The sequence below is a fragment of the Sabethes cyaneus genome, chromosome 3, assembly GCF_943734655.1.
Source record: "Sabethes cyaneus chromosome 3, idSabCyanKW18_F2, whole genome shotgun sequence".
In the NCBI taxonomy this organism is placed as follows: domain Eukaryota; kingdom Metazoa; phylum Arthropoda; class Insecta; order Diptera; family Culicidae; genus Sabethes; species Sabethes cyaneus.
Genome location: NC_071355.1, coordinates 66,620,239 through 66,640,962, shown reverse-complemented (window position 1 = coordinate 66,640,962; position 20,724 = coordinate 66,620,239). Strand labels below are relative to the sequence as shown.

At 41.7% G+C, this 20,724-nt stretch overlaps 1 protein-coding gene across 2 annotated transcripts in view; it reads right to left on the bottom strand.

Annotated features, from left to right (window-relative positions):
* LOC128744582 (galactokinase-like) overlaps nucleotides 1–20,724 on the bottom strand; it is a 99,459-nt gene that overhangs the window by 24,595 nt on the left and 54,140 nt on the right. For both annotated transcript variants that reach the window (XM_053841706.1, XM_053841705.1), the window contains exons 4-5: nucleotides 7,550–7,720; nucleotides 7,316–7,441 (exon numbers count right to left, since the gene is read on the bottom strand). In XM_053841706.1, the coding sequence (XP_053697681.1) occupies nucleotides 7,316–7,441; nucleotides 7,550–7,720 (297 nt within the window). The remainder of the gene's footprint in view (nucleotides 1–7,315; nucleotides 7,442–7,549; nucleotides 7,721–20,724) is intronic.

Below are 20,724 nucleotides of genomic sequence, written 5' to 3'. Positions count from 1 at the left end.
ATTATTCGTAATCACGTATATCGTCTCCAAAATAGTACGGATATGCCAATTTTGCGCATCAAATACGATTTATTAGCATGTATATCTGTACGTAATGCTGATTTTTATCTTTTTTATGCATATGAAAATGCTACCTGGGATTTATGAATTTGCGATCAGCAACATTAGTAAGCAAATTCTTACTGCTTCCTCAACCAACTGAACATGCGCCAAAGGATAGTGATAAACTGACGCATTCGGTCAGCATCATTCATCCTAAGTGTTCTACTGCCATTACTTAAAGACGTGCCTCATCATCCTTGCCTAACCATCTCTGTAGAAGACAACCACGGTAGCGATCTAGACACCATCACCGCTGCTGTTATGTACGATTTTTTTTCACATCAGATCATCGCAACCATCCTGTCATCGCAACCATCGTGTCATCGCAACCATAGTGTCATCGCAACCATCCTGTCATCAATGGATTGGGATAACATTCTTAACAATTACGACACCGATACATTTGCAACTAATTTATCATATCGTTACAATTTTAGTATATGTCCAGACCCGAGGCCCGGCGGACCGAGTCACAAATACCAACCTAAACACTAAAAAAAATCCTTATTTTTTCCGACCATTCCCCACTCGCCTGGAACTACCGGCAAATACTACTTCGAGAGGGGGAAGTGCCTGCGCACTTCATCGTTATCTAACGAGACGGGAACCGATCCTGAGATGGCGACCAACATAACATCCACCCTGTCACGGCCAGCTTCGCAGGGTATCTATCCAAGCTTGGTACTGCTCCGTTGGGCTTGTTGCACTACCTCATTTCTCCACTTTTATTGCAGCTGCAGGATAATTTGCGCTATAACGTTCTCAGCACTTTTCATCCACTATACTGTCGACGCTCACGGGTGACATCCCACTTCGTATCGCAGCAGATCTTGAACATTCTAAGATCACGTGTTCCGCAGATTCTACCGTCCCTCTGCATTCCGGACAGATTGGTGTAGCGGTGTGCCCGAACCGGTGCAGGTATTGCCGTAACCCGACCGAAACTGGGTCAGGTGAAAACCAACTTCTCCATGTTTCCTGTTCAACCAGGTCGACAGAAGTCGGTGCGTCCATCTACCGTCTTGCTGCCACTAGGTACTTCGTCCGTAACAGTCGTTATCTTCCACAAGCGAGATGCCAATGGGGATCATTCCAGCGATAACGTATACTGTCTCCGACGATATTGTTCAGTACGCACCGGTGCCTCTCACCGCCACGACCCGATACGTGCTGTTCAGCTTAGTTCGTAGCTATGTTTTCCAGACTGGACTTCCGTATCGTAGTATCCACGATGATACATTAGCCAGCGGGCGTCGTTTGCTACTACAAAACCCGTAGCTATTCGGTATTATCACACCTTTGGGCAGTCCATCGTCTTACACCCCTCGACGGTCTCGTAGATAAGCTAGATAAGATAAGTGTGTGTGTGTATGTGTGTGTGAGTTTTTTTTTACAAGGTTTCGGAAAACTACTGTTCTTATCCGGAGCCAACCCGGACGTTGTGTGGGACTCTCACCCTCCAAAACCTCATCCTTGCCCTCTGCCTACATCCCCCCGGTACCACAATGAAGTATTACATCAGGGGGAGGCTGTGCTCTTGCACTTTTCCAATTATTCTCCTTCAGGCGTTTCTCCTTCAGGCATATCGAGGGGAAGCGTTTCTCCTTCAGGCATATCGAGGGGATACCGTGCTCATGCACTTTGCAGTTATCTACGCTGGCTAACGTTGCTGGTCATTTGCGCAGCTAGCTCGCAGTACCCATCGAGACGTGTACCGATTAGAAGGTGCCGACAGTCATAACGTGCACCCCGTCACAGCCACCCTCGCGGGATTTCTTGACCTGACGAGACGTGTACCGATTAGAAAGTGCCCTCCAACATGACGCGCACTCCGTCACAGCCACCCTCAGGGGGGTTTCTTTGCTATGCCTATTTCAACAAGCACCGATCTGAGTATTGGGACTATTTCGGGATAAATCCCATCCCCACACATATGAATCCAGTCTAGGGTTTTACCGCGCCCCGAATCGCGTTACTTTGGGACATCATATGCGACTCGTGCCCGTACCGGTAAAGGTATTGCCTGAAGCAACCATAACCAGACAGGAACTGCGTTAAGTAAAAGTTCACCTCCCCGTGCTTCCTATTCACCCAAACCGAGAGAGTCGATATGAGCCTGTGGGTCCATCTACCTTTCTGTGTCGTATTCCACTCCTGTTGCCACTTAGCCAATAATTCTGCTCTCATCAGCTTTCTGATTCCTCTGACCTCCTTTTGCCTATAGCACTCGTAGTCCTCCATCAGGGTGATGTCGATGGGAATCATCCCAGCGATTACGCACACAGCTTCTGATGAGATAGTCCTGTACACGCTCACAACTCGAATGGCCGTTTTTTTTCCATGTGTGGACTCATTACTGCGACCAGTATAGTTGATCTATTGTAATATCGCCCGGGTGTTTGCTGTATGACCTGCACTGCATTTCTTTTTGCTATAATCGCTATTGAGTGAGCGATATGCTTATTAAATTTTATGCGTGCTTGTGTGTATTGGGGTTTACCCTTCCTTCAAAGCTTAATTTACTTTACCCACTTATTCCTCGCTGCCAGCACTATCCCATATTATAGCCGTCCCTGGCGAGGACTCATTCGTACCTCTGACCAGTACACTTAACTATAGGAGGGACATTTGCACTGTTAAGAGGCTTCAGAGGGTAAATATAGAATTCAACACGAAGGAAGGGTAAATGGAGGGGCCTGAGAATAAACCCATGCTAAAGTCACTTGACATCGAATGGCTTGATTCTACTAAGATTCGAACCCACGACCACTCGCTTGTCAAAGCAGACTCGGTAACCTTGCGGCTACGGAGCCCCCCGAATGGCCGTTAGTCGGGCCGTACTTCTCAGCTTCGCTCTGTTACGCTGGGTTTGGAGCGCTGTAATCCAGGCTGGTCCGCTATACCGCAGTATCGACGATGATACACTGGCTAAGAGGCGCCTCTTGCTACTGCTTGGTCCAAAGTTATTCGGCATAATCCTAGAGAGTGCACTGATGGCTTTCGCTGCCTTTTCGCATGCGTAGTCAACATGACCGTTGAATTTTAGCCGATTGTCGATCATCACGCCCAGGTGCTTCACCTCGCGTTTTGAGGTTATGGTATGTTCGCCTACGGTAATCCCCACGTGTTGAACTGCTCTCCGATTACTCACCAGTAGTACCTCCGTTTTATGGTGCGTTATTTGCAGTTTCGCGTTCTGCATCCAACTCTCCACCCTGCAGATTGACTCAGTCGCCAACGCCTCCACTTCCTCTAGCGATTCGCATGTAACCGTCATCACGATGTCGTCCGCGAAGCCGACGATTTCCACTCCCGTTGGTAGCTCTAGGGTTAGCACGCAGTCGTACATACTGTTCCAGAGAGATGGACCGAGTATTGACCCTTGTGGAACGCCCACCGTGATCACGGTCGTTTCCTTTCCGAGGTTCGTCCGGTATACTAGCACCCGATTCGTGAAGTAGCTCTTCAGAACGCGACACAGGTAGTCGGGGACTCTCATTCTATGAAGCGCTGCTGCGATGACTTCCCAGCTGGCGCTGTTGAATGCATTCTTAACGTCGATAGTGACCACTGCGCAGTAGCGGTTTCCTCTACGTTTCTGCTTGGACGCCTTCTGTGCTGTCTCGACGACAGTCCGGATCGCATCTAGTGTGGACCTTCCCTTCCGGAACCCAAACTGCCTTTGTGTCAGTCCGTAATCGCCCTCCGTATATATGAATAGCCTGTTCAGGATAATCCTTTCTAGCAGCTTTCCCAGTGTGTCCAGCAGGCAGATTGGTCGATATGATACTGGATCCCCCGGCGGTTTTCCTGGTTTTGGCAACAGTACCAACTTCTGGATTTTCCACTTGTCTGGAAAGTGTCCCTCGTTTAGGCAGTTTTGCATCACCGTGCGGAACATGTCTGGAAATGCATGGATTGCCTCCTTAAGAGCTGCATTGGGGATCCCATCCGGGCCCGGCGCCTTCTTCATCTTCAGGTCTTTCGCGATTGAAACAAGTTCGTCATTGGAGACTCTTCTCTCGTCAGCGTTCTCATCCTCTAGCACCCAGTAAGGGGTAGGGGCCAGGACGTTGGCTCGTGTTCCGGGAAGAGTCCTTTAATTATCATTTTAGCTTATCTGGGCATCCTTCGGCTGGCATTGCTGGGCCCCTGATCCTTGCCATCACTATTCGGTATGCATCGCCCCAGGGGTTGGAATCGACTGCTCTACAAAGCTCCTTAAAGGAGTTTATTTTGCTCTGCTTAATCGCGTATTTCAGTGCGGCCTTGGCAACGCGGAGGTCACTACTTCTTTCCTCTCTAGTCTCGGTACTTCTTGCTCTCTGGAAGCACCTTCTAGCTCTGTTGCAGTTAGGTCGTAATGCATTGAGTGACTCGTTCCACCAGTAGACCGGACGCCGTCGGTTTCTAAGCTCCACCTTCCTCGGCATGGTTGTGTCGCATGCTCTGGTTAGCGCCTCGGTCAGCTCGTCAGCATCACAATTCTGGGCTTCGCTGTGTGGTCGTAGTGCCTCAACAAAGAGGTCCTTGTCGAATGCCTCCATTTTCCACTGCCGCTCTCGAATTCTTCCTGTTTGTGCTGCAACGGGGTTCCGTTGGCCAATAGTGTACCGTATAGCTAGGTGATCACTGTACGTGAACTCTTCGCACACTCTCCAGTTGATGTCGGTTCTCAGCGACGGGCTGCAGAAGGTGACGTCGATGATAGATTCTCGGCCATCTTTGCGGAAGGTGCTGGCGGTTCCAACGTTGCTCAGCTCTACTTCGAGCGTTGCCAGTGCTTCAAATAGTCTGGCTCCTCTGGCGTTCGTACATCTACTTCCCCATTCAGTTGCCCAGGTGCTGAAATCACCTCCTATGACGATCGGTCTCCGTCCAATGAGCTCACCAGTTAGTTCGTCCAGCATGCGGCGAACTGTTCCAGCGTCCACCTTGGGGGAGCATAGCAGCTGCACACGAAGACTCCGTTAATTTTGGCGACCACGAAACCCTCGTGTCGGTTTGTAACCACCTCCTGGATGGGATATCTGCCCGTCACCAATATCGTGTGTGTGTGTGTGTGTGTGTGTGTGTGTGTGTGTGTGTGTGTGTGTGTGTGTGTGTGTGTGTGTGTGTGTGTGTGTGTGTGTGTGTGTGTGTGTGTGTGTGTGTGTGTGTGTGTGTGTGTGTGTGTGTGTGTGTGTGTGTGTGTGTGTGTGTGTGTGTGTGTGTGTGTGTGTGTGTGTGTGTGTGTGTGTGTGTGTGTGTGTGTGTGTGTGTGTGTGTGTGTGTGTGTGTGTGTGTGTGTGTGTGTGTGTGTGTGTGTGTGTGTGTGTGTGTGTGTGTGTGTGTGTGTGTGTGTGTGTGTGTGTGTGTGTGTGTGTGTGTGTGTGTGTGTGTGTGTGTGTGTGTGTGTGTGTGTGTGTGTGTGTGTGTGTGTGTGTGTAAGTGTGTGTGTGTAAGTGTGTGTAAGTGTGTGTGTATGTGTGTGTGTGTATGTGTGTGCGTGTGTGTGTGTGTGTGTATGTGTGTGTGTGTGTGTATGTGTGTGTGTATTATTATTGCCAATCCAGATCTAACAACTATCCTGATATTGCAAGTATTTCAGAATGGGACCAGCATGGTGAAATTTTTCACCGATTTTCAGCAATCGCCCAAAATTGTCCTCCGGTACGTTGTCCAAAATGTTAAATAACATAAAGCAAATCCTCAGTACTACATCCCATTTACTGAATCTCATCTTTTGTTTTTTCTTTACTTCAGGACTAGTGCAACGATCCATTTGACTCTAACAGCCGCTCCCAGCCCAGATTCAAACATGCGACGACTGTTTAGTTAGCCCAGCATCCTTAGATAGCATATTTTATAGAAGACCTGTGCTTGCCAGTAATTAAAAATTTATAAGAAAATCCGATCCCGAAAGCCAGATATTTTATCACAATGGATTCCCATTTACGGACCACCCTATCACGATGCACAATTTACTATTGTCGGTGTCAGTACTGCTCGAAGAAAGTGCTGCCGCATAGTACACACTCCCGATGGCTCCTTTGTTGCTAATCTTCGAAGACACAAAGAAAGTTTCCTACATGAGGCACCCTGGAGAAGAAGTAATTTTCCGGCTTGCTTTGTTTTACTTGCTGTCGGGAAATTATAAACACGACTCGTGCCAGCCAGGGTTCGGTGCTTGTCAGGTGGACGGATTAGAAGATAATTTACTCGTAAGATTGCTTGTAGCCGGGGGGTTTAAAACACTTCGACCCACTCCGGGTTGAAAGGAGGTACTTACGACCAACGTGAAACCATGTGACAAATTGCTTTCGGTTTACTCGTAATTCACGAGCTGGAAATCTGTTTACAGGTTTCGTGCAAAGATTTGCTAGTCAGCGCGAATAGTAGTGAATGGTGGCAGCGAAAAGTTTCGAATGTGCCAATGGAGTGAAAGTTGGAACAAGTTTATGACGCCGTTAAGAATAAAGCCACGTGACTTCTATTGTTAACGTGTTTAATTACCGTAATAAATTTTGTTTAATATCATAGGACGACTTCACCCTATTTTTACCGGAAGACATAATTATTATTTGTAAAAAAGTGCGATTTAATTACTAAGTGGTTAAATTGAATTAAAAGTGCATATCCGAACTAAGCTCAATTTACGGCATTAAGCTACATGTCACAGCCTATTAATTTCTTGATCGGCAATTTTGAAAAATGTTCAGTGTATAAACTTCGTAGCCCTTACATAATCGTCCTCGGGAACAACGGTATGCATGATTATACGGTAACTTTATCACAGAGCCTATAACGTACGTAATGGACTCTAATTATGAATATGTGTATCGAATAATTCACTTGCACTGGTCAGAGAAACAATGTCTGTACTCATCGTTCATTTCCATACAAAACCAGTAGGACACCGCTGCAGAATGGTATTGAATGAAATCCTGGAGTGAAGCAGCAGATTGGTATTTACTCTCGTCGTTGTTCCAGTCTTCAGTCGAACCAACAACAACAATAATTACAGCAAACATTGCAACCTTGCTAAAATGTCAGTAAACGTTGATTCTAGATCAACTAAACATTAATTTGATCCTAATCTCATCCATTCAATTTCAATTAACTCCAACAATGGACAGTTGAATTTTGTCTTCAGACAAAACTTCAAAGCAAACGTTATTTGCAAATCGTAAGCATTCGCTCAACGTAGGTACCTGCATTGGCCTTCACTTACCGGCAGTCAATCAGTATAGCCCGATCCTTCTGGCCGCAAACCGAGATAAGCTGGTCCATGATTCCGCACGGCATGTTGGCAAAGGTATGCTCCGCTTTCTGGCAGACGAGAGCCTTTTCGCTTGGCCTGTATAGTGAGAGATGGGGGAAAACACAAACACAAACAACGCACACGGCATTGTGAAAGCGATTCATTCAGCGTCCAATTTGAACAATGACGTTGCATCAAATTTACTTCTCAATTTTCCGCGCCGTTAGCTGTTCCAAAAATGTTGCGGTCGCTACCTCCAGAGCGGCACTGCTCGATAGGCCGCCGCCGACCGGAACGTTCGAGTTTATGACCGCATTGAAGCCCGGGATGGCCTGGCCGAAGTGAAACATCACACCCTTGACGTAATTGAGCCATCTGTAGAAAGGAAAATTGATAGAACGTAAATTTTGGAAACCTAAACTGTCATATTTCATCAAATAATAGTAAAATACAGGGTGTTAGGTAACTCGGTGTAAATATTTCAGGAGGTGAAAGAAGACTCCATTGCACGAATAAAACCTTTCTACGCATATAGGGTGTTTGCAGAGTGCATGTGTATTGGAGAGCTGTTGGGCAGACAAAAGTGACAGCTCCATATAAACTATACGGGCTGGGAAGTGCAAGATTTTTTAAATAATTTAATTTCTTCATTTAAAACAGAAATTACTATTTGCGTTATATGTATAGCAAGGTAATATATCTGTTTAAATCTATTTTCAACAAACAAGCTAAAACGCGGTAGAAATTATCAAAAATGTAACTATTAACTATGTTAGCGGGATAAAAATGAACAAATATCGATAGCCAGCGATTACTTTGCATGATTTTCCTCTTTTTGGTCGATGGCATCATATGCGGCTTTGAAGTCAACGAACAAATAGCGTGTGGGAACTCTGATTCACGGCCCTTTCGGAGAATCTGCCGCCGGCTTGATAAACTCCCACAAATCTGTTCGCAATTGGTGATAGACGGCGAAAACCCCTAAGTTTGTTGCTAGATTTCAACGAATCTGTGTCTTATAGGTTTGAGCAACAGCCTATAGCTATTTTAACTCAAGAAATCATACGCTACATCTCGTGTTAAGATTCGAACCTAGATGAGGTATTAGTAAACTTTTCTTGAAAATGTCTAATCGCCTAGAATAGTTATCCAAAATAACTAGGTACTCATTCGTTTCCCGCTGTAGCAAGTCCATTTTCGGTAGCGGCAGTTTATCATTAAAGTGGTAAAACATAGATAAATATTCCGCTGCACCCACCTGCATGTGCACAACAGTTTTCCAAGATAACGCACAGCAAGCTCGTATTGTTTTCATTATCCCCGCCGCAACGTTTACTTCCGCTCGATGCGTGGGGTAAATGGGCGTTCTCTAGTGATGCTGGTCTCACGTCTAGAGCATATAAGCTCTGACCACCGAGCTGCGAAGCCGAGCAACACGGAGATAGTGCGCTTTTACGGCGGGCTGGTGATCAAGAAATGAAGGCAACAATTTTATTTGGTGCGAAAATGTTACTCATAAATTGCATTAAATTTAATACTTTTGGACTACACCGAACCGCTTATCGAACACCAGAAGCAGCCGGTTTGTTCATTGGCAGGACCCGATTGCAAAACATTATTTTTCCTTCAAGCCTACGTAATTTGGCACCCCTGCTCGGGCACTCCGGAATCACACTGTGTACTTCACCGTGTCCGAAAACAACGGCCAGATTCGGCGTGCATATTGTGCACGGACCCAGCGAGATGATATTACAGCTGCACAGAACATCGCAAACATATCCTGGGTATCCTTTCGGTGCCAGGCCTCTGCTGCTTCGTTTTCATATTCATGTATTAAAATTAAATAATACGACATCAAAACTCGCGGAAAATTTTGCATAATGAATGTGCAAACGTGTTCATAATTCATGGAAATTTTAGCCCACTACGAGCTGGTCAATTCGCGATGGCAGAAAAACAGAGCAGTTCTGGGTTGGGCTGGGCGCTGGCAGGCTGGCTGGCTGGCGGTTCAGTAGCAGCTAGCGCATGCAACTTGTTCTTGTGTGTTTATACTAATTTGAACGACGCTGTGCGATCTATGTAAAACGCCGAAGCATTTTGGGCTTGGTCCGAAAATTGATTAATTTTATTCGAGTAGTATGCACACTTTTGCCGGTCAGCTGGCAGGATTCGCGCTTCGGAGTGCTTGCTTGCTCGGAGAAGTGCATCGAGTGGGCTTCGAAAGATAAAAGATTCATGGACTAGGGGTTGCTCTGCAACGGACACTATAATGTACGTGCTAGTTCGCAGCACTGACGCTTTTCTGATGCGTACACGCACGAAAACATGTGCAGTTTTCCGGTCAAGTGGAAAACTATTGTACACAATAGATACAGAAAACGGGGGAGGGTTCTGGTGCAGCATTTTAATGGTTTGCAATTTTACAAAAATTTTCGATGGTGAAAGCTATTACAGCTTCTAAAGTAGATACCATTTTCACAACGAAATAAAATTAATGTGTCAAATAGCCTTTCTTTAATTTCTAATATGAAAAAGTTAAATCAATACCTTCCTGAAAATATATTAACATACATATTTTCCGTTGAAATTACTTTTATGTTTTGACGTTAAACTATGAGATCTACACTATCTGATAACGTTTATAAGAAGTGTGGTCAGAAGTGAGTCACATCATCACGGGAAAGCAATTCGAACTATGTCTTATTGTTGGTAAAGAAGATTACTAAAAAACGTTGCTAGAAAGTTTTACATCACCTGCCGTATTCACCATGTTTGGTATCATTCGAGTGCCTTTCCTTTGGATCGATGCAAAACATGTTCGCTATGGAAAGCGTTTCGTACCTGAGCAATGCGTCAAACATCGGTTTGATTCGTGCTTAACCTCGAAGAATGAAAACTTTTCTCGCCACCAAATTCATTTGTTGTCAAAAAGCTGGGGTAATTTATTAATTTCAGACATCACTTTACATCGGTGAGGCATTCCTGTCTGCTGATAATTTAATAATTATAGAATTATATCATAAGTAACTCATAACCACTAACTGCCACCGAATAACGTCGTACGGATTTGAATCGTCTAATATCAGAGATCTCACGAAATACATTGCAGATATTTTTAGTATTTGTTCGTATGTTTATTAAGAACATCTTCCTCCTTTCAGTGCATCCGAGGAGCAAGGAAGCAAAGAAGCTCACACAATCGCACAAGCAATAGTAACACAATGCTAATGTTTTGAAGAAATATCAAAACAATACGCACTGATATGGATTTAGAATATATAAACGGAAGAAAACAATAATAAAAATATAAAACCTGATTTAATCCACCTAGTGGCGAAAGGAACCTTTGTTATACCGTCTTATTTGCGAGATAGAAATCGACACGTTTGGTTTACATGAAATTTTTGGAAATTGAATAAGTTTACAAAATTTGAAACAAATAGAAGCACTTATAAATTTTGATAGTTTCTTTTCTCATGAAATTGCTGAGTAAGTTGTTACTAATGAGGGTAAGTGCAAGTAAAAGTAAGTTGTAAGATGAAATATTATTCTTTAACATATACATTGCGTAGTAAAGGTCTAGTTAATAGGTTTTTGAACTATGCATAATTTCCTGTAACGCCATTCTATTTGATTCACAACAATAAAGTTTTCTTGAATAAATTTCATCAATTTTTATGAACCTTCGGTTACTCACGTTGTTGTATTTTGTACACCATATGTAGGTTTTTGAATGCCATATTGTTGTATAGTTACAAATCGTATATTACGTATATACTAACGTATATTCTTCAATAAACTTGTTATGAGCAAAATGTCAGAATTATTCAATGCATTATTACTTTAAATTGTTAGGAAAATAGATTAGCATAAACCGACATCACAGAAACGAAGCAAGTAGCATGTGAGGTGTACCGCAGTTGGCCCCAACTGGAATTTTCTTTTGTTTCTTCATATGGAAAAATGGTGTCTGTGTGCAGCAAAACTACCAGCAAATGTATCCGTCTGTTGGTAGTCGAGTGATTCGGGGTCAAAATCAGGTTATTTTTTATAATCAAAGTTCTACAGTTCGTAAACAAGGAAACATAGAGGTATACTATGTTCAGCAAAGTTATGTATTTTTATTATTTATACAACTTTGTAATACATGAAAAAGTGATACAACAATTACAAAAAGAGCTAAAATAGAAAAACTGATTTTTCAAATTCATATACAATAAATAAGATCTCTTCGTTGAAGAGATAGAAGGTTACTGTCTTCAGCAAAATTTCTTGTAATAATATACTCTAAAACTTTGCAGAACACATCAATGTGTTATATTGAAACTGAAGGAAAATAATTTTTTTATTTCACTTTTAGGGGGATTAATCAAAAATCAAATTCTACCAGACGATAGAGCTTTCAATTTCAAGAAACTCTTCCAAAGGTTCGATAAACTTAAAACCAAGTTTTCCTAGTCAAAACTCTAGTGCGCACGTTTTCTTTGGTTTTGGGCTATTGTGCGCGCGAGTAACTGTGTTATAAAAGTTGGCGCGAGTGTTCGAGGGTTAATATCTTTTGACCGGTAAAATCAATTCTTATGAAATTTTGCATATATATTTGTAGTGTGAAAACCTCTCGTTTGATGTTAAAATAATTGAAATTAGGTTATTTTTCTTGGTTAAAATCATTATAAATTATTGTTAATTTTGGTGTGGTGTATTGAATTACTCGTAACTTTCAAATTAACCATCCAATCAAAAACCATTCAATAGTGATCTATCCGGCTATATTACCTGCCAAATGAAACTAATAGCACGTAAATCGGTTTGGCCATCTCTGAGAAACAGGCGATCATTTGAACCTTGTCAAAACTGGTTTTTTAAGCATAACTTTTAAACCACTTGTTTGTTTTCAATAAAAATTGGCGTGAAGTTTAGCAATAGTAAGAGCTTTTATTTGGTACTAAGATCGATGAAATCGGCTATGTGGTTCCGGAGAAAATCGTGTCACGTAGTTTTCACATTTTTGCTTATAACTTTTAAACTAAAAGTCAGACCACGAAACCATTTAATAGTGATATACTAGGTAAAAATACCTTTAAAATAAAAGTTATAGCAGACGAATCGGTTCAGCCATCTCCGAGAAATAGGCGATTGAAAATTGAAGCGCACACACATACACACACACACACACACACACACACACACACACACACACACACACACACACACACACACACACACACACACACACACACACACACACACACACACACACACACACACACACACACACACACACACACACACACACACACACACACACACACACACACACACACACACACACACACACACACACACACACACACACACACACACACACAGAGACATTGCTCATTCGTCGAACCTGATCGATTGGTATATGTGACACGGCCCTCCGGGCCTCAGATCGACTTCATGTTTTTCGACCAATTCCTAAACCTTTGTTATATTGTATAACAAAGGTAAAACCTTGAAATACATTGAAGTCGCTTTTTACGTGGTTGGGGTTTTACCTGATTTTCGGAATTTACGCGGATGTGCTCTATAAATCTAGTTTCTCGCAAAGTTTTAGAATTTAATAGGTTTTACTGACTCGAATTTAGGAATTACGCCGTTATCTACGCGCTTTTGCTTTACGTATAAAGAGCGTGATTGATCAACACAGATCTTCATCATTAATTTTACTGCATGAATACCAGCGGGCGTAGTAGCTCAGTCAGGTGAGAATAGGTTTCGGGTCCATTATAGTCGAGCGATAGGTTTAGTCTGTATTCAGTAGCCGAATAGAACGCAATAAACGCTAAACTCTCACTCTCGTCCAATAAATTCACTAAAGTAAAGGCCATAACTCGTTTGATTCCACCACGTAAAAATACGCAGTGTCGTGTACTGTTTCACACTCCCATCAGTGGCCCTACGATAAATTCACAATCGGTCACAACAAAGCGTCTTGAGTTCACTAGAGATCTCATAATATTTACGCCATTCTCCCAAAAGGGGGGAGGTGTGGCACAATATGAAAAGACCCTCCAAACCTCTTAAAGAAAATATTAAACCAGTATGGAAATTCGAGAAAGTGCTAGCTTTATGCGTAAAATTTTCGACGCTAACTAGCTATCAGTTGATTAAAGTCTTCCTTGACATGTAACCGTTGGTGCTGATGGTTACCGACTGGCGTCTACCAGCACAAACCGAATTTACATGGTATGTGTCTATATTTCTATCAATCTGTGCGGTGTGAAGAATAAATTCAAAACCGTTTTTTTTTTCGGAGGAGTAACGCTGGAACAAATTGAATCCGCTACTAAAGTTGTCCCTTTTCTTGTTCAGTCGTTAAATCATATCAACATTGACGAATCAATGATAGAAGCATCAATGAGTAAACTCCACATCCTGATGGAATTCCATCCATCTTGCCGAAAAAATGTTCATTATTGGATTTTGCCAACAATACATTGCTGGTTTATGCCAACTATGACCAACCTTTTGTCGTTTACTTCCTACATAACGGTAGTAATCACGCTAGTAAACTGATGCAATTTATTTCGATTTGGCAGCATCCTTCGATAGCAAAGCTGTGGGCTTAAACGTCTTTAGAAAACTTTACCCTTCTTTATGGACAGACTTCGCGACCGCCTATTAGAGTACAGTACAGTTACGGGGCTAGTGCGAAAATCCTACTGACTCTATCTAGCAGCACCGTCTAGCCGAGATTCGAAATATGACGACTGGCTTGTTAAACCAGCATCGTACCTCGAAGCCAACTGGACGGTAGCCGATCGATAGCATCAACCACAAAATCACCTTAGCCAAATTGAGAAAGTTAGGTTTTCGCAGCAATTAGGTTATCAGCTGGTTATGTTCGTAGCTCGTTGGTCGTCTGCTAACAATGAAAATCGAAGATAATTTTTCTGGGGATTTGGGATCCCTCAAAGTAGCCACCTCGGACTATAGATATTCCTAATATACTTCAACGATGTAAATTTCAAACTGAGAGTTCCACGCTTGTCGCCGGTTCGCTGACGATATATCTTCAGCCAAGTAAGCTGATGCCGATGAAATTAGCTGAGTTGCAACAGCAACTGGACAGTTTTGCAGATTTTTGTTACACGCTTGGACACGCTTGAACGGCATCGCAAGCTACTCATGGGCAAAGTGCTGAGTGGCGAAATTGATTCGCGGAAGCTCTTGTCGTGCTGTACTTTGTACCGAACCATATACATCATTAAACAATGATCGTATTGAATCACTTAATTCATCTATGGTCATACCGAACCATTTACTTTATCAACAATTATTGTATTGAATCATTAAATTCATCTATGGTCGTACCGAACCATTCCGCCGTGACGTTACAACGTTTTGACTTTTCTTTGCACACTATTTGTGCTTCAGCTGGGAAAATTGTTGAGAAACACCCAAACATTATTATATATTTGGAAAGAGCATAAAATTTCCAATTAAAAGTGAACAAATTAATAGCATTTGCTTTAACCAGATTGTTTTGGAAAGCAAAAATGTAGCGTGACGTTACAACGCGCCAGAAATTCGTCTTTTGGTTCTTCTGTTGAATGACATGAAAATTCTGCTCTCTTTCAAATTTTATCTAAAGACTTTCTTCTATGATTTGATAAGAAATGAAAACTGAATAACTTGCCATTTTCAGAATTCCGATAATTAGTGAAGTTAATTTTTAAACAGCTTTTACTTTTCGTGACGTTACTACGGTTTGTTTTACACAGAGAGGGTCGTAGCTCCGTGTAACGTCACGAAAAATCTGTTCAGTTAATATTCGTCAATTATCGCTGTTGCTGCCTTCTGTATATAACAGATAATCCAAAGACGTGTTGTTAGTATGCCTTTCACTATTTTGACTACGTAATTTTGGGGTTGTTCACAAATTACGTCGCGTAGTGGGAGTAATTCTAAGAAAGTGAGACATAAGTAATATCATCGAAACCATAAGACATAGCATAATAGTTGCTTCTGGAAAGTTTCTTCATTTAAAATGCACTTTCTAGTGGTGAAAAAATATTCGGACATTAGGGTGTCCTCAAGCAGATACAAAAAATATTTTTTTTATTTTAAGTCAGAAATGATTGCTGTCTACAGAAAATTTGTAGTAAAACTAATTTTAAGAAACTTTGTTGAATACTGAAGATTTCTATTTCTTACATGAAAAAAGTTATAGAGAAAAACTCTTAGGGACACCCTTAAAAATAGTTTTTTTTATCTAGCGCTTTAATAACGCTTCGTTTGCCTTGCAAATGTTCTAAAAAATTGATGATCTAATTAAATTGCCCATTTTTGTCGAAAATGGTAGACCTCTATCTTTTTCCCTTTAGAAGCTATCACTGTTTCTTTTTATTTTTACATGTACTCTTCAAGGGGGTGTATCTCGGGGGAGAGCAGCTAAACTCACTTGTTTTTTGTGAGTCAATTTATGTTGTACATGGTGGAGTACAACTTAGGGTAAAACACTGTGGAAAATCTAAAAAAAGTTATTATGAAGGCAACCGTAGGTGAACATGTAGAAATAAAAGAAACAAGGGATAGTTCCTAAAGGGAAAAAGATAGATCTCTACTATTTTCGACAAAAATGTGCAATTTAATTCGATTACCAATTTCTTAGAATATCTAAAAGACGTACGAAGTGTTATTAAAGAGATAGATAAAAAAAACTATTTTTAAGGGTGTCTCTAAGAGTTTGGCTCTATAACTTTTTTCATGTAAGAAATAGAAACCTTCAGCGTTCAACAAAATTTGTTGAAATTAGTTTCTCTACAAGTTTTCTATAGACAGCAATCATTTCTGACTTGAAATAGAGAAAATAATTTTTGTATCTGCTTAGGGACACCCTAATGTCCAAATGTTTTTTCATCACTAGAAAGTACTTTTAAAAGGAAGAAACTTTTCTGAAGCAACTATTATGCTATATCTTAAGGTTTCGATGCTATTACTTATGTCTCACTTGTTTTGAATCCGTCCGGCTGACCGCCGTGACGTTACAACGCGAGCTTCAATCAGTTGTAATTTAGGTTCTACTTAACTTACCTTTATTATTTAGGCACCGTTTTAAAGGTAATTATGAGTACAAATAGAATACGGATTATTAGATTGTTCGAATTTGTACTTTTCTGCGAAAGCGAAAAAGTACACCTTTTTCGTGACGTTACAACGCAAAAAAATGGTCCTATTCAATCCACTTGAAATACAAAATAACTGCAAAATTACATCCAAACTATTTTTGGAATGGATTCAGCATATATTTCTTTGTATGTTGGTCGAAAACAAGTGATATTATTAAATGTTTTAGCGCACTGTAGCAACATTTTAAAAAATATCACGAAAAATCATTTATTTCTTGTAAATTTCATCTATTTTCGATGCACGTTTTATATAACTTCCGAAAATGCTAGAATACCAATTATGGCAGTTTTTAAAGGTTCAAACATTGCCCAATCATGGAAAAATATTCAACTATGCTAAAAGCAACTTTTATAAAATGTCTGATTGGTATACCGGCCCGCGGAATGTGTCATATATATATATATATATATATATATATATATATATATATATATACACACACACATCATCACATCACATCATTTCATTTTATCACTACGTAGGAGTATTTTAGTTACTGAAGGTCGTAACGTACCATTTCTTTTTATTTAACTATGGTCGCATCGAACCGTTTCATTTTATATTCGAAGTATGGACAAAGTCTTTCATCGAAAGGTAAAAAAAGAATGATAGGAAGCCCGGTAATAAACAAGCGTTATAAAAACATACTCTACAAGTTCAGTTATTCAAGTTATTGTTTCTATCCATTCGGTGATAATAAAATATGGATAAAATAATTTTCTGGGCGGAATGCAGGATCGCGTGATTGATTGGAAGGCGATCAACGAGAGAATGTGTGTATTGAGGATAAAGGGCCGTTTCTTCAATTATAGCATCATTAACGTGCACTGCCCGCACGAAGGTAGACCCGATGATGAGAAAGAAGCGTTCTACGCGAGGCTGGAGGCAACGTACGACAGCTGCTCGTCACGGGACATCAAGATCGTCATCGGGGATATGAACGCCCAGGTCGGTAGGGAAGAAATGTATAGACCGGTGGTGGTGGTGGTGGTAGGACCCCATAGCCTGCACACCGACACAAACGATAACGGCCAACGATGTATAAACTTAGCAGCTTCCCGAGGCCTGGTGATCTGAAGCACCTTTTTCCCGCGCAAGGATATCCACAAAGCCACCTGGAGATCACCTGACCAACGTACAATGAACCAAATTGACCATGTTCTCATAGAGGGCCGGTTCTTCTCTAACATCACGAACGTACGCTCCCGTCGGGGTGCGGATATTGATTCTGACCATTACCTAGTAGCAGTACATGTGCGCTCAAAGTTGTCCACCGTATACCGGACACGTCAAAGCCGCCCTCCTTGGTTGAACATCAGGCAGCTAGACAACCCACAAGCTGCCGAGAACTACGCGCTAGTACTGAATGAGGCACTGCCTTCTTCCGAGGAGTTAGGTGCTTCAAACCTCGAAGACGATTGGGGCAGAATACGCTCGGCCATCGGAGAGGCCGCTACCGCGGCACTAGGTATTAAGCCTCGGAGTACACAAAATGATTGGTTTGATGGGGAATGCCAACAATCGGTGGAAGAGAAAAAAAAATGCTTGGAGAAATTATCTAAGTATTGCCACTAGAGAGAACCTGGCCAAATACCGACGAGCTAGGAACCAGTTGACCACGATCCTGAGGAGAAAAAAGCGCCAAAAGGAGGACAGAGATCGTGAAGAATTAGAGCAACTATTCCGAGCTAATGACACGCGCGAGTTTTATGAGAAGGTGAACCAAACTCGAAAGGGCTACACACCGAAATTTGACATGTGTAGGGACGAGGGAGGGAATCTAATTACAAACGAGCGCGAGGTGGTCGACAGATGGAAGCAGTTCTTCGATGAACACCTCAATGGCGAAGTCGCAGAAGAAGGCGGAACGGAAATTAACCTAGGAGCGCCCATGGAAGATAGTGATGTCCTAGCACCTGATCTCCAAGAAGTCAAACGAGAAATCAGACTGCTGAAGACCAATAAAGCCGCTGGGAAGGAACGCCTACCGGCAGAGCTTTATAAACATGGCGGAGAAACGCTAGCAAAGGCTCTACACTGGGTTATTTCTAGGATTTGGGAGGAGGAAAAGCTACCGGAGGAATGGATGGAAGGAGTGGTTTGTCCCATCTACAGAAAGGGTGATCGGCTAGACTGCTGCAACTATCGTGGTATTACGCTGGTAAACGCCGCCTACAAGGTACTCTCCCAGATCCTGTTACGCCGGTTGTCACCGATAGCACAAGGTTTCGTAGGGAATTATCAGGCGGGTTTCATGGGGGCTCGCGCAACTGCGGACCAAATTTTTACTATCCGGGGAATGTCGGGAGCATGTACTGTGACAAATGCACAAAAACTGAAAAAACCGGTTCAACCTGAAATATCGCAGACGTAACACTTTTCTTCACACGCGGTTCCGAGATACCGGCTTTCTTGGGGGATTCTTTCGCGGCAAATCCCGAACAAACGGCTTGAAAAAAAGGATCTGCTTGATTCTATCAAACTAGGCCACTGTGAAAGCCTAAATTGCTGCCACGACTAATCGCCTAAGTTTTACACGTTTTTCCAGCTGCAGACGACTGACTCGGTTCAGTAGTCAGCTCTTTGAATGCGGTCGGAATCTAAACGATACCGATAATTACCGACACGATGACGCACCCACTTTTTTGAGTCTATTCGCATTTATCGCGACGGTAACCTTAGCAAAACCTTAGGCTTAAACGTCTTTCTAAGACTTGAATCTTCTTTATCGACAGACTTCGCGGCCGGCTGTTAAGAGTACAGGTCAGTTACGGGGCTAGTGTAACAATCCTACTGACTTTATCTAGGAGCACCGCCTAGCCGAGATTCTAACATACGACGACTGATTTGTTAGACCAGCATCGTACCTCGAAACTAACTGGGCGATTAACGCGACGGTAGCATGATGTCCCAGCTAGCATTTTCATATGTATAAAAAAGGTAAAAATCAGCATTACGTACAGATATACGTGCTAAATAAATCGTATTTCATGCGCAAAATTGACATATCCGTACTATTTCGGAGGCGATATACGTGATTACGAATAACTTTGAGCGTTACAACTATATAAGTATTTATGTACGATAATATCCGATTAAGCGTGAGTCGCTCCGTACTACTCTACGATTTTGTGCTGAAATTGTATGTATGTAAGTCAGTCATTATCATTATATACGACAGAAAATCAACTTGATCCCACTTTATCCAGCTTTAGTTACGACTTTGAGTTTGTTAGGAGATATTTACGATAGTTTTTGTACATTGATATACGAGTTGGTGGTAGCTGGGGTATCGTTGCAGAGATGGTGTATTGAACGAGGCATTTTCTAATGCTGGGATAAGCGATAAACTCAAGTCTTTTTTTATACGGTTTGCTTTTTTAGATTACTCAAGAACGGTGCAACATAGGGACCATTTACAAAATACGTGACGAATGTCGGGCCTCTCCCAAATGTATTGAGAAATAAATGAATGGTCTCTAAGTTGCCCCGTTCTCAATAAATGAAAAAACAAACCACGTAAAAAAGTACTTAGTGTATTCTATACCAAGGGCATTCAACCCTCACATTAACTGAGGCACACGATTGGTAACTAGAACTAGAAAGGTAACTAGAAATCGAAACGTTTATACCATTCTCCCAAAATGGGGGAGGTGTGCTAGATGATAAAAAAGACGTGCCCAATAAACACAGTAAATACTGTGCGCATATAACTTAACTCAGGGGGAAAAATTGGGCTCGAATCCGATTATAATTGGTTCTAATTATTGTTTAATTCGATACATGGATATCCCAGTTTGGGGGGAATGCTATACAAACTTAGTAAAAGTATTATAGTACAACAGTTTTATACTATAATTTTAAACTTATGATTTGATTACTATAACCACCATTGTTTTACTATTTTTTCTACCGTTTCCTCCGTCAACTGCCGTCATAAGAAAATAATTTCATGTTCTAAATGGAGCAGACTTTAATTATCATTAGTCGGATCTAATCGTATATAAATATGTACTTATAATGGTGAATGACTAAACGGTTAAAACCACATTAAAAAATATTTGTAATCATTGAGAGCTTATATTTTCTCAGTACGTTCAAAATAGCCGTTATATGCTGATTTTGTGCATCGAATACGATATTGTAAAATTACCGTTCATATGAATTTACTAGTTTTAATGCAAATATCTCCATTCTATATT